This window comes from Typopeltis vanoorti, chromosome 3 (assembly GCF_054136105.1).
Source record: "Typopeltis vanoorti isolate ZY-2024b chromosome 3, IOZ_Tvanoo_1.0, whole genome shotgun sequence".
Classification (NCBI taxonomy): domain Eukaryota; kingdom Metazoa; phylum Arthropoda; class Arachnida; order Uropygi; family Thelyphonidae; genus Typopeltis; species Typopeltis vanoorti.
This window is the reverse complement of record NC_143551.1, coordinates 96568925-96584463: the sequence shown is the minus strand read 5'-3', so window position 1 is coordinate 96584463 and position 15539 is coordinate 96568925. Positions and strand designations below refer to the sequence as shown.

General features: G+C 36.1%; 1 protein-coding gene across 6 annotated transcripts in view; it reads left to right on the top strand.

The window, feature by feature from the left end:
- LOC150108406 (centrosomal protein of 83 kDa-like) overlaps window positions 1-15539 on the top strand; it is a 300734-nt gene that overhangs the window by 88004 nt on the left and 197191 nt on the right. For all 6 annotated transcript variants that reach the window (XR_016548132.1, XM_090390751.1, XM_090390750.1 and 3 more), the window contains one exon: window positions 1633-1879. Coding sequence is in view for 5 of the 6 variants with exons in the window: in XM_090390751.1 (XP_090246877.1) it covers window positions 1633-1879 (247 nt within the window). In the remaining variant the exon portion in view is untranslated. The remainder of the gene's footprint in view (window positions 1-1632; window positions 1880-15539) is intronic.

Below are 15539 nucleotides of genomic sequence, written 5' to 3'. Positions count from 1 at the left end.
GTCGTCATAAGTCGAGGACTACCTGTATATACTAAACTTTCCTATTTTTCACTTTGTTAGACTATAATAAATTTAGTTAATCCTTTATCCAAGTGTGAGCAAACAAAGTTTGCGCCTGAAAATATCTTCAGGACTGGGGTAAGGTAGTACAACACCGGGCAACTTGTAGCAAAGATGGACCAAGCTAACATCACTCCTATCTCAGTACCTCCCATAATGCAAAACACATCTCCTTGCGGATATGTATAATGTTATGCATTAAGGGAAGGGCCACTACCCAGACTAGTTTTGACCTTTATTGAGGTCTCTTCAGTGGGAGCCAGCCCAGAAGTGGAGATAACCCAGTCCTGAAGATATTTTTGTGCACTTTGTTTGCTCACACTTGGATAAAGGATTAAACTAAATTCATTATAGTCTAACCAACTGAAAAATAAACTTTCAACATCTTTCTCTAAATCAAGAGTAATTTAATAAAAAGGTGGCACACCTTTTGGCAATTCCTATAGGTAAAGATGACCTCGCCATTGCTTTTGTCTGGTATCTCCACTTCTGGGCCTGGCTCCCACCGAAGAGACCTCAATAAAGGTCGAAACTAGTCTGTGTAGTGGCCCTTCCCTTAATGCATAACATTATACATATCCGCAAGGAGATGTGTTTTGCATTATGGGAGATACTGAGATAGGAGTGATGTTAGCTTGATCCACCTTTGCTACGAGTTGCCCGGTGTTGTACTACCTTATCCGAGTCCTGAAGATATTTTCAGGCGCAAACTTTGTTTGCTCACACTTGGATAAAGGATTAAACTAAATTTATTAAATTTTCCTAGTTTCTTTTTCTTGTTTTAATCCCCCCCCCTTTGTTTTGCTGCATTGGCTTTGCATGTTTCACATTTTCCAATCTTTATTCTATACTGGCCTCATTACTGTGTTTAGTATTAAATATATATCGTAATATAAAATCTCTCACTAAAACAACTCAAAAAAGTGTATCGAATAGGTTATCATCTTTCTACTAAAGAATTTCAGGTATGTTTTTTTAGTTAGTATTCTATTTAATACAAAATTTAATTTAGCTAATGCAGACATTTAATATTGCTGCCTTAAGAGCACGGCCTAAGCATTATGCTTACACATAATGCTTAGGCCTTATCTTCTTTTACTGTTTATCCTCGAGCTACATGGAAATAATTTCTAAAATCAAACACTTCCAATTATTTAAACTTACTTTCTTTCTGTCATAAAGGTATTCAGTTATTCACAAATTTAATGGAAAGGAAATGTAAAACATTGATTATATTTTCATGTTTAATATATTGACCTGTAATATGCTTTTAGTAGTTCTCAGCATTTAGTTATTTTCTTTCAATTTCTCTTTTCTCATAGCAGCATCTTGTATATTATGCTCTGTTATTTTTATATTTAAATTAATAAGTTATTAACTGTAACTTGGAGTAAGTTATAACATATATTTACCAGTTTTGTAATGCTGTAAAGTTGGGATGTTATGATTTTGATTATTTTCATGTTTTTTGTTTTAAAATATTTTTTAAAAAAAGTACAGTAATTTTTTTGAGGTTAGTATCCTATAACTGTTATAATAACGAATACTTATTTATTAATATTTTTGATTCAGTCTGAAAAGAGTACACTGCAAATGCATAAGGAAGCTCTGCAGAAAGAACTAGCCACTTATCAAGATGAGAAAAAATCACTTTCTTCTCAGGTGCATGCAGCAAAAGAAGAGATTTTAACATTAAAAAGCAGTCTGGAAGAACTGCAACACAAAACTCAAGTTGAGACCACCAATCTGCAAATTGAGAATGTAAGGAAAAGAGCTGAAGTAGAACGAGAAAGAGATAAACTTGCTGCAGAATTGACCAGTAAGTGTGTGTGTTTATTTATTTAATAATATAAGGCAGTGGTGCCCAATCTGACTAGATCCACCCACCAACTGCTTTCAACTATCAGCTGGCAGTCTGTTTCTTTCATTAATTTTTTGATTTTATAGTTTCATGGCAACACCTCAGATATACGGAAAACTAACCCATTTTCCCTTGTATGTTATGCTCAGTGCCTCCTACAGCCAAGTAGCTTGGCTTTTTTTGAAACCTGATTGTTTTAAGTTAATCCTATCTGCATAGTGTATTATGGCTATCAATCACACACATGTTCTTCTGGCCAGTATGCCTGTTTTGTGGCATAAAAAAACAATCTCCAGGAGGGAAAATCCCTTACACCTCTATATGAGACCAGCTACTCACCTTCAGTTGAAGAACCAGCTCTGATTCATGCCCTAAGTGGGATTTGAATCGAAATCTTTCCAACCAGAAACCATTGTCAAAACCAGCTGTGTATGGAGGCTCACTGAAAAATATGCTGAAGTTTGTTTGCTGCTACGTGTGAAGCATATGTGCTGGTGGTTATTCATAACAGTGCTTCAAGGTAACTTTAACTAATTAATTGAACTTATTAATATTTCTCTAGTTTTCTAACCATCATCATCAGAGCACAAATTACAACTGTGGTGTCACACAACACTCAATTAGAATTATGGAAACAATTCAAATTGTAACTGAAAAGGAATTAATGTCATAATAAGTACCCATCTAGTTAACAGCCAGCCACAAGCCACATGTTATTTAGCTTGTGGCTGTTAGACAGCCACAAGCTAAATAACAGTGAAGTTAATTTGGGAAAGTTCATGCTAATGTGATTTTAGAAAGAGTTCCCCAGATTTTGGCAGATTGATACCAGCTATGCTTGTTGAAGTTAGGGGAGTGCTTGATAGCTGATAATTCTAAAAATAGTCTCTCAGACCTCTAACAACTTTTGTATAGCGCAGTTGTCTTCTTCCATTCAATCCAGTGTGAAGGAATATCCAGAGCATGTGTGTCCAGACTTGCCCTACAAATGATTGCATTTGTAGGGCAAGTCTTCTTGTTCTTTAAGGCAGATGTCTGTAGGACTACCAGTGTATTCAGAGTAGGCCTAGTTGTTGGTGCAGGGAATGCTGTACATTCTGGGATGTCAAAAGGATGATCCTTAGGAGAATGAATGAAAGTAGCTAGCTGAATGTGTAGTTTGAAGGTCATCTCATCTTCCTTTTCCCTCTTTTACTTGCGGTGGTGAGGGTTTATTAATCATCGGACCTCAAACCGTTCACAGGATAAGGTGGTCAGCCCTAAGCCCCGGTGTATCCTATGTCCATAGTGTTAAGTTCTCAAGGCTGGTTTGCCTGCTTTGCGGGAAGAAAAACCCCAGGATAAACAGGAGTAAAAAACCTTACTGTCCATGCCCAAGACCGGCTAACTTGGCTATGGCTGAGGAAGATCCTTCAGCTCCTCACGTCACTGACGGGAATCGAACCTAAGACATTCCTTCCCCAGGCATATGGTTGTGAAGCACACAGCCACTAGGCTAACCGTGTAGACCCAACATTATATATAATTTATATATACTATTTTAAACTTAAATTTCATAAAATAACAAATCTATAACAAAAATATGATCCAAAAGTAGACAGAAAAGGCCCATGTAGTTTAGTGGAAGTAGAATCTCCATCTTCTGTGCTAGGCTGCCAGAAGATAGATTTATAGTCCAAGTCTGTGCCATCACGAAGAGGACTGAGGATAGATTTTTTACTCATAGTGTAGGACACCTTATATAAACAAATAGAAGGTACTTCTGTGAGCTCTTTCAACCCTCCTTCTCCTCAAGCCAATTTCTATATAGAAAATTTTGAAAAACACACTCTTAATACTGCCATTCTCAAACTTTCTGTTTGTTAAGATATATGATGATGTGTTTACTATTTGGCCACAATGCTCAGACATGTTAAACTCTTTTCTCCTCCACCTTAACACTCAGCACTCCCAGAAATAAGTTTACTATAGAAAAAAGAAAATAACAACAGCTTTAATTTTTTAGATACTCTAATCACACATCTGCCCAATGGCACCCTTTCTTTCACAGTTTACAGAAAACCTCCCAAATATAGGTAGATACATAAACTTTCCCATTATTCCCCCTCTCAACAGTATGGCATCATCAAACCTTTGTCAATAGAGCCTCCAACTTTTGTTCCACCCAGGCTTCTCTTATAGCTGAACTTGCCTCTGTTTGCCAGACCTTTCTATGATTACAATGCCAACAAAGATCTCCCACCTCTTCACATCTTCTCAACATGGACACTACAGTAACGGCGTTATTATTCCCTTCAGAAAAAAAGCCAGAACTTAAATAAAGAAATATAATCTCTGTACTGCTTTCAAGCCTCATTTGAAGCTGGCTTCCCTTTTCTGTTTTCTTAAGGATCTACCCCCCCCCCCTCTCTGTTTGCAGATGTTCCATGTTCTTGCAACTTATATTATGGTCAAACTTGAAGATCTGCTAACATCATCAAATCCTGCCATGGGCATAGATGTTTGTGATTCTCTTTAGGTGGGAGATGAATTTCATTGCCTTGCTTATTGGAGGCTTGAAATATCTTCTTGTTTGGTTTAATAAAATTTCTGGACCATGCAAAAAAATAAATTAAAAAATTACAAAAAATATATAAAATTGACAAAAATAAATAAAAAAAAATGTAGCCCACCCACAATACAAAATGTAGTATAGGTTTGCAAATAGCCTTTTGTGGATGGGAGCAACATAAAAAAAAAAAAAAATCTGCCACTACAACTATGGTCAGTCAGTCAGGTCTAGCTGACCATAACTTGGATACCTTGCACAGGATCAGATGGAAAAAAAACTCTTATGCCTCATCACATTAAATACAAACTTGAAACTCTTTCTAGAATCAGCAGCATTTAAAAAATCAGTCTAATCTTAATAAATATGGTTGTATTAAACTTCCCAAGATTTGGGAAACTTTAATTCTTAGGCTTACTGCCAAACAGCTAATGCTAGCCATCAGCACCCACAGAGGGTGCCTCTCATAGGACTTTATTATTATTATTATTATTAAACAAGACCTCATGGAGTCAAAGACTCATCTAGGAGGTCCTTTTATCTCACACACATCTCATCATACCGGGTCTTAAACACATTCAAACTCCTTGCAGACACCACACTCTCAGGCAAGGCATTCCAATCATTCACAACTCTGCACGAAAAAAACCTGCCTCTCACTCCCCTACTCACACCCTCTTTATACAGTTTCCAGGGATGACCTCTGGTTCACCCCTGATCTCCCACTATTCTCTGTAGAACTTCTCCACCATTGATCCTATAACAACCCCTTACCAACTTGTAGGTCTCTATCATATCTCCCCTCTTCCTTCTCTCCACTAGACTCTGCAAATTACATCTTTTCAATCTTTCCTCATACTCGACATTCCAGAGGTCAGAAACTACCTTAGTCAGTCGCCTTTGGACCCTTTCCAACATCTCTTCATCCTTCTGAAAACCAGGTGACCAAATCTGGGCACAATAGTCCATGTGTGGCCTAATGCCTTATACAATGGAACAAGAATCTCCCTACTTCTGCATGTCAGTGTCCTCCTCATCATTCCCAGAAGTCTTTGTGTTGTCTTCACAATTTTGGCGATGTGTCCCCTAAATTTTAGATCCTTATCCACTATCACTCCCAGATCTCTTATTTCCTCTACTTCCAACAATATATTCTCACCAAGCATAAATTCTGCATCCCATCTTTGTTTTCCAAATTTTAAAACCTTACATTTTGCAACATTGAACTCACATCCCCATTTGCTTGCGCTTTCAGTCTAATTTTTTCAACTTGTTTTGTGCAATTTTGTGTGCTTTGCAATTTTAATATTGTTTTCCTGATGATATCTCAGTGATTGAGATGAAATATAGGATTGATTAAACCAATTTTATCTATTTATATGTACTGGATGCATTCCATAAATTTTATTACGAGAGTAAGCAGCAACATAATAATAATTATTATTATTACATGACACCTCCAGGGAGTCCCAAGACTCATTGAGGGAGGTCACCTACTCTATATCTCTCCGTCTCTGTGATCATCTACACCAGGGCCATCTACTGCCTGCCCCCACCAGTATTTTCACAGACAATCACAAACATCCATGTCCATGGTGGGATTTGAACCCACAGCCTTTTGGCTGGAGAGCGGATATGCTAACCACTTGGCCAACCAGGCTGGCATTTGAGAGAGAGCTTGATTGCTCCAACTGTTATTTCCCATATCTATCCTATATATTAAAGCCAATTGATCAGAAAGCCTCCTGAAGAGAGAGTTACCATTAGATTCAATCTAATGTGCTACCTGGCTGCCTTCTTGTGGAAACAACTACACCTAGAGACTCTAGAGACAAAACATATCAAAGGCCATGGAGTGGCCTTTGATATGTTTTCCAGAAAGTGCAGTGGTGATGTTTTATTGAGTGATGAAAGATATTTACCATCTATAGGTTTAGTTGGCATTTCCTTCAACTAGGGAAGATATGCTATTTTAGCAGCAATACTTCCTTACCAGAGTCCCATTTGTGGAAACAGGCTATACTACAGGAAAGTGGGGATGACTTGGCTGGGATGGGCCATATATTTATGTAATTACCAGCAGTTAATGAGCCCGAGTATAACAAGTATCATTCCCTAATTCATAGCTATGTAGGTCTTTATTGTACACTGACTAAAGTTGGTTTAAAATTAGACCATGGTTTTTGTTACACTAGGTTGGAAATTGCAGCAATTTGGCTGTTTCTTTGAATCTACTATTCAAAATATGACATTCTTGTTAGCTGCCAAATACCTGTTTTTTTTGTTAGTATGAAATGCTACTCCTGATTTGTATGCTAACTGTTTTTTTACATCTCTGACATGTTTTTTCATATGGATCTACAGATAATCCCATCTGTCTAATGTATCACATACCAAATGCTCCGAAAATTTGGTATGCCTCCGGTCTGTTGAGATGAGAATGAGGTTGGTGGATGATTGTAGCAGCATAGAGACTTTTTTTTTTGTATAGGTGAAGGTAACTGTTAAATTGTACTGTTTGACCACTTCTATGTTATCTGTGGTCATTTTTAATATAAGGCAAAGAAACTACACTTTTGTGGTTGTCTTGTCCCAGTATATTTGTTGGATCACATAATCCTTTCTGAGTGTTGTAAAAAATCCATTAAGCCTCGAACATAATGTCCTCATAGCACTTAAGCCTTTACACACGGATCACATAATGGCATTTGTAATATGTTACTGATTAGGATTATAGCATTCTTTAGGAATACCTCTTTGAGATGTGTCATTTGCTGTTTTTTTTTGTTGTTAGCTCTCTCTCTCTCTCTTTGAATGTTTTAATGATACCTTGCTTTTGTTCATGGATGATGGCATACCACAGCATGCAAGTATCTTCCAGTGTTGAATTTTTTTCTGTATATGTTTGCACTTCTGTATTTCGTATACTTCTGATCTCAATACACCAGGAGTAGATAAAAGTTCTTTCAACAAGACTATGTATGCAGGAGAGAGAAATAATACTGGTTTATACGTGTTGAAAGGACCTTCTACTTTACATATTCATTAAAAATGTCACAATACTAACTGTGACATTTTTCACACACCTAATCAGTGTCACCACCATTATCCAAAGCAGTATATGACAAGTGTATGGAAAAATATTTCTACTCTCCAAAATTCCCATTTCCCATAGACATAGTGATTATTATAAAATTTATAAAAAACATGTACCTTTTTTTTCTTGATTTAAAGTGCATCCATATCCCATATTTTTAAGCAGTATGACTAAAAATCAGCAAATGATTTATTTATTTTTCTTGCTAGATATGTAGTATGTGAACAGATTAATACAGTTTTTTTAAAAAAAAAATCTATAATCTATCTTGAAGATGTATGTGATAAGTCATAGGAATCGGTCGATTAAGCAATTTCTCTCTTCCTTGACGATGCTTATTCGTGGTTTGAAAGGATAAACCATAAATGCTTTAATATTGACACCAGCGAAATTGTTAACTGCTGCTCCTTCATCCATTACTAACAATAGAGAGTAGTACAGATGAAATTACTGTAGCTTCATTACCCATAGACATTCTGTAAGTCTGAGGTATGTCATCCCTATGATGTGCTATAGATGGAAAATGATGGTTAGCAATTGTAAAATTTTTATTTATTTATTTTTTTTAATTTATGATTTCTTAAAAACAGCTTGACTAATTTTTACATCCTTTTAAATTTGTTATAGATCTGAAAAAATCCATAAAGTGTTTTTATGTTTCTGCAGAATGTTATAAACTTTCAAATTGGAATTATGGTTTACTGGCAAACTACAGTAACAAAAGTTATTGTTGAATGTTTGCTCAGAAATGTTCTTGACATAATGTGTACATAACTGTACCTTTTTTTTTTTTTTATCCTTTACATTAATTATGAAAACATTGTCATTGAGACTAATAATCATCATGATTTTATTATAAAAAACATTGAGGTAAAAGAGAATTCCAGAAAAAAAAAGAAAAGAAAAGTAAGAAAAGAAATGGATGAATGCAACATTTCAGGAATTGTATTTGTTTTTTGCTTTGATGATGTTGATGGCACATGTAAATAAAAACAGAATAAAAGAGATGACCGGTCAACCCATTCATTACTGCCAATGCCAAATTTTGATAAAATGCTTCTGGATCAATTCCAGCTAGTTTTGAAAGTGCAGTTTAATTTATTCACATCATTTTTTTTTTGACAGGAATCAAAAAACTTTCTGTGGGAGATGAGATAAGTATTTTTAGCTTACTGCTCAAAGGATAAATTCTGAATGATATGCCCTGACAACACATTAATTTGTAAGAAAATTGTTGATAGGAAGCTACTAATGATGTAAACCTGATTTAAGCAGTATTAATGATGTAAACCTGATATCTAGTACTATCCTGTACATCACTTGAGGATACAAATTAGAAGCTGACGGTAGTGGTAATTATGATAATATGTCCTGTTCTGCACTGTAAAATACTTGTTTATAATCTGACATTTGTATATCTTATCTTATCATTATAAGATCTGTTTGTTCTGAAATATGCTTAGTCATTCTCTCTCTCTACTTATTCATCTCTCTTCTCCTCTGGCTCAAGGCTGGTCACAGCCAGCCAAGTAATTTGCCTATCTAGAAATCTATTTGCTGCTACTATGTTAGGATGATTAATCCTCAGTGCACAGTTTGCCTGTGTGTGTGTGTGTGTGTGTGTGTGTGCGCGCGCGCGCGCGTGCACGCGCATGCATATCAGTTGTATGTATTCTCTAGCTGGCTTGACTGTTTTTGCAGGATGAAAACCCCAAGTTTCCAAGAGAAGAAATCCTGCTACCTATAAAACTGTTTTGTCTACTTCTGTCACCTTGCCATCATCAGCACTCATTAAGGTTATCCTTCCATAGTCATTCTTCCTCTTACTTGTCACATAAAAGAACTTTTTGACCATCCCCATTTGTTGCACTTTGCATAATAGAGTTCTATGTGGTATGCTGTTAATGTTTTTGCAAAATCCAACATTATCATTGTGTAGCCATTCCCTTTATCCAAATCATCTGTCATCATATTATAAAAAGTTAACAGATTACTAAAGCATGACCTACTCTTTACAAAGCCATGCTGCTCCTCACAGAGTATCATACTCTTATCCACTCATTCCTGTATTCTCTTTTTGGTCAACTTTTCCACCATTCCTGAGATACTGATTGGTCTGTAATTTGCTACCACAGACTTCAATTCTCCTTTATGCAAAGGAATTATTTTGCCTTCCTTCCACTCTTGAGACTTTGCCAAGTTCTAGATAGACATTTCTAGATAGACAATGTCTCAAACTGAATGTGAGAATTACAGAGGTATTTCACTACTGAGTGTCCTGGCAAGTCTCATTAGCACCTATAACTTTTGGAAGGTTGCACTAACCAATGTCAAAACCTCTCCCTCTTGTTCCTGATATTATCATCATCAAATTCCTGCCATGCACCCTCAAGAGGTGTACAGGATATGATACTACTACATGAAAAATTTACCTCATTACTAACTTCCTATCTACAATTTTCCTCCAGATCAGTCTGTTACTTGTCAAGACTCCAACATTATCTGATCTTATATTTCTATCGTCTAAGGCACTTTGTACCGTATCAATCCACGTATATCTTGGTCTTCCTTTGGGTTGTTTTGCTGCCAACCTGGCAGAGAACACTTGTTTTGCTAATCTTTCTTCGCCCATTCTGTTTAAGTAACCATACCACCTGAGATTAGCTCTGCTAACACATTCCTGGATGCTGTAAAGTTCTTTCCTAATATCCTTGTTTTTAATATGATATTGCCATTGATGCCATCTGTTCATGTATTCTCTCTTTATAATCTTCTCCTTATAATCTTTCTCAGGACTCTTATATCTGCGATCTCTAGTCTTTGGTCAAGTGTTTTACTTCTGACCCAGCTCTCAGATCCATAAGTTAAAACTGGTTTGAACACTGTCTTGTATACAGCTAATTTAGTGTTCCGACTAATTTCTCTCTTATTCCATATGAATTTATTCAATTGACTTCCCACCATACCAGCTTTGCTGATTCTGTTGTCTATTTCCATATTTAATTTACCATCTTCACTAAAAATCGTGCCTAAGTAGCTGAAATGTTTCACTTGTTCCACAGGTTCTCCATTCACAACACAGTTGACATTTTCAATGATTCTGCTTATTTTCATTGTCTTTGTCTTTTTATTGCTGACCTTCATACCATATCTATTACAACAGTTATTCAATTTAGTCAGAGAATCTTGCAGACTTGTAGCGGATTTATTTAGAAGTATAACATCATCCGCATAAAGCAAAGAGCTGACATTAACATCTCCAATTTTGATATCATGTTTAATAACACTTTCCTTCATAATATGATCCATATAGATAATGAATAACAGAGGGGATAATGTACATCCTTGTTTCACACCAGATTTAACATTAAACCATCTTCTTGTACTTCCTTCAATTCTAACTGCTGACTTGCAACACAAATAAAGACTCAGTATTGCTTGATATAATGCCCCATTGACACCATATAACTGTAGCATATTGAATATCTTCTCTCTTGGCACCTTGTCATATGGCTTTTCCAGGTTGACAAAACTTAAATACAGATCTTTGTTATATTCTCGTGTTTTCTCAACTATTTGTTGTAAAGTGAAGATCTGATCCTGACAGCCTCTATTTGGCATGAATTCAGCTTGTTCTTCATTGAGCTTTTCTTCCACAATTCTTCTCAACCGTTTCTCAAGTATACTTGCATAGATCTTGCCAGGAACACTCAGTAGGGAAATACCTCTGTAATTCTCACATTCAGTTTTATTTCTATTTTTATATATGGGTACTATGAGAGCTCTACTCCAATCATCGGGAATTCGTCCCTCTGTCTAGGCTTTCTGAACAATGCAGTGCAACCACTGTAAGACTTTTATACCACCATTTCTTTTCGAATATCTTCTACTCCTACTGCCTTTCCACATTTCAAGCCTTTGATGGCTTTTTCTACTTCAAGTATGGATATGTATTCCTGACTGCATAGTGATTTTTACCAGTGTGCTATCACTGCTTGTTTCATTTAGCAATTTTTCGAAGTAATTATTCCATACTTCAAGGATATCTTTTTCTCCTGTTTTCATGTCAACTTTATCATCTCTTACTCCTTTTACAGCACTCTTTCCTCCATTTCTAAGCTTCTTCAACAACCTCCAGAATATCTTACCACCTTCTTGATATTTATTTTCTATATTCTGGCCAAAGTCATCTCATGACTTTTGTTTAGCTAGTTTTACACAGTGTTTAGCTTTCTTATTTGTCTCTGTATTCTCTAAGAGCACAAGCTGACTTATTTGCCAGGAACTTTTGATATGCTTTCTTCTTTTCCTACACTGCCTCTTTAACTTCCTGTGTCCACCATTGAGTTCTAATTTTTCTATCCTTGCAGACAACTTCACCACATGCCTCTCTAGCTGAATCAATCAGGGTTTTCTTCAAGGCTGCCCACTGAATCTCCAAGGTTTGGTTGCTGTTCTCAAACTCTTTCATTTTTTCTTCAATAATCTTTGTGTATTTTAGTCTACAGTTCACATCTGAGTGCTGCTCAACTTTTATTCACTTTAAAACTTTCTTACATGTTATTATTTTCAGTATGAAATTCAATTTTATCCTGCTCAAGACTAAATAGTGATTGCTTCCAATTTCAAATCCTCTGTACACTCTGGTGTCCTTCACCAGGGAGAAAACATCACTATCAACAATAACATAGTTAAAGAGACTTTTCTTATTCCTTGCTTCTTCTCTCCATGTGAATTTGTGCACATTTTTATGTTGGAACATAGTGTTAGTAATAACCTGTCCATGTCCTGAGCAGAAATCCAACAGATATTTGCCATTATTATTAGCTTTGCTCTTTTCTCCAAATTTTCCCAAAATATTTTTGTATGTCTCACAATCATTTCCTACTCTGCTATTTAGATCCCCAACAAGGACCAACTTTTCATTTTTCATTGTGTCAGTTGCTTTTTCTAAAGCCTCAAAAAATTCCTCCACTTCTACCTTAGTATAACCTTTGTGGGACTATAGGCATAAATAAGTCTCATTGTCCAGTTCCCCATTCTCGTATTTGTCTACATTACTCTACTTGAGACTGACTGCCATTCAAGAAGATTAGCCTCATATTTTGTATTGAATACTATGGCTACTCCTTCTTTTCCTTGATTGTCATTGCCCGAATATAACATTTTGTATTTATTGCTCAGAAAGATCTCACCAGTTTTTGTCTTTTTTGTTTCAGCCCCTATAATGTCGATCTGGTACTTATCTAATTCCTCAGCTAGCTCCATTTCTTTGCCATTCAGGCTTCTTATGTTGATAGTAGCGATCTTTAACTCTGGTGATGTTGAGTTGGGGGTGTGTTTTCAGATTTGTTCCAGTAGCTGAACTGTTGTTTCGCCCTGGCGAAAACAACAGGGGCCTTGTTTAACCAGGCGATGCCCCAGCCGTCGTGAAATTTTGTCATGTTGTACCATCATTTTTTATTTTGGTTTAGCCAATAAGAATACAATTTGGTCGGCTAAATCTGAAATTGCCAGCACATTCTCGTTCGTTCAGTATCCAAGTAGATACCCAACAGTCTGCACCATGAGAAAGTGAGGATTGGACATTAGTTCAGAAACTCTGGTCGGTTCTCCGCAGTCCTTTAAAGGCTATGTGGAGGTCTCCTCTCAGTTATACAACTTTGACCCTTAAGAACTCCTAGCATCACAATATAGAAACTGTAGTATTGCTTTAGGCCACCATCTAGCTTTCTGAATTGATTACCCTCTTTGCTATTGTTGCCTGAGATACTAGTCTGTATTTTTTTGGTTACTCTCACACTCACTTGTCTCATGGGCCTTTGTAATAATGTAGTGAACTGCACAATTTTGTTATGCTACATTCTGTATTTTGTTTTTCATACTTCTACTAACCTGCTTTGTCTTTGTTTTCTCTTTACTTAATTATCGTTGGTCGACTGCCTTTACTATCGGCTGCTGCCAGGTATGTATTTCTACTATATCTTATTTCTCATGCTCTATGGTCTAAAAAATGTATTTGTTTTACGACTGTGCCAGTTAGACTATATTTTGAGTGCGAGAGTATGAGATCGTAAATCTTATCATTTATATCTTGCTTATATATATATATATCCTTATTTTACACTAGTCATGGCTTAATTATGCATCCCATAACTTCTATCTTGTGCAGGTTCAAATTTTTTAGAAAACGCATTGACAGAGAATCAGTCCAATGTGTTGTTCACAAACCATTAATTAAGCCAAAGGGAATTATTTATAAAATGATTCACATATATACACAATGTCATTACATTATTCATGCTAGTCTCAATCCTTTCTAATCTAACCTTAGTTCTAAGCTAATTCATAATCTAGCATAACAATTGAATATAAGGCATACCTTGTTTAAGCCTAATTCAACATTAAAATACATTATCTCATAAACATGACCATTTGACCTACATTCTTGTTCGGTATTACAACTACTTACAATTCTTGTTCGGTATTACAACTACTTACAATTCTTGCTCAGCACACTGTCTTTCATGTTAACATGTAAGTCTTCTTCTTGTCTTTCTTTCTGCTTGCTGACTCATTCCTGTTTTCCTACTAAAATTTCTTCCTCGGCGACTTGCCTTGTATAGGGCCTTACGTCTCAAAAATTGCCACGTATTGACCTTTGGATAAGCTGACATCATTCTTCATGCGTCTTTGGAATTCTCTATCCATGGCAGTCATGTATTGGCCTTTGGCCATGATGATGTCATCTTTCGCATGTCTTTGGAAATTTCTATCTATGGCAATTTTAGAATTCTTCACTAATCTTAGCACTAGATTTTCTGATTTAACATTAATTAATAGCCTTACATGATGACGTCATGTGATACATGTTAACAAAGGTTGAATACAATATTGTATTACAGAAAAGATTATTTTAATCAAAATATTTAACCTTATTCTAAGTGCATTTTCCTAAACAAAAACATGTAAAAACAGACATGATAAGTTATGAAGTCACATATCATGACAGATTTTACACCTTCACACGTGCAAGCATGCACAGGCACACACCTTAATTGCTTAAGTTTTCATGACTTTGTGCTTCAGTGCTCTTGGTGAACAAAGCTCTCTCTCACTCTCTCTCTCTCTCTCTCTCTCTCTTGTCACCTAACACCAAAACCATTTAAGTGCAGTCTGTCAGCATTATACAAATTCTTTCCATTACTCATGTGTGGACCCACACACGGTTGATTGGTCAACCTATAGTAAATTAGTACCATGTATTTTGAAGAGAATTAGGAAACAAGGAACGTGTTCATATTGGATTTGATGGCCTATGCATCACCTTGGAAAACACATGGGAGGGAAGGCTGTTCCACAATACAGCAGCTTTAGGAATAACTTGTTCTATGAGTATGAAGTTTGACTGTGAAGGGATGTTGGGTGGTAATGGACATATTTCAATGGATTTGGTAGAGAGAGAGGAGAAATTATTGAGGATATTTCTGATGAACTTACCATGGAAATATTTATAAAAGAGGCATGCAGTAGATACTAAGTGGCTGTGGGACAGTGGTTGGAATAGTTAGTAAGAGATGAGTCTTTAATCAGTCTGACTGTTCTCTTCTGTATTGCATTGAGTAAATTTTAGGGAGCTCTTAGAGACACCATCCCTGATATGCAAGAGTACTAGATGGATGGGCAGATTTGTGATTTGTACAGGGTTAAAGTAATGCCTTAAACGAAAGAGGAATCCTAAAAATTTTTCGGATGATGCAATCCAAGGTAGTCCCAAGAAAAGAGATTTCATATCGCATAGAAATTTGGATGTTGTCAAAGGTAAGGCTGAGAATTATTTTTTTTTGGGGGGGGGGAATAAAGCAGAACTGTGTTTTGCAGGCATTGAAATTGAAAAGGTTATCCAAGCCACAGCAAAGAATGGTTTGGAGATCAGAATTTAATCTTGAAGAGGTTGTTGCTCTGTGAGTTAC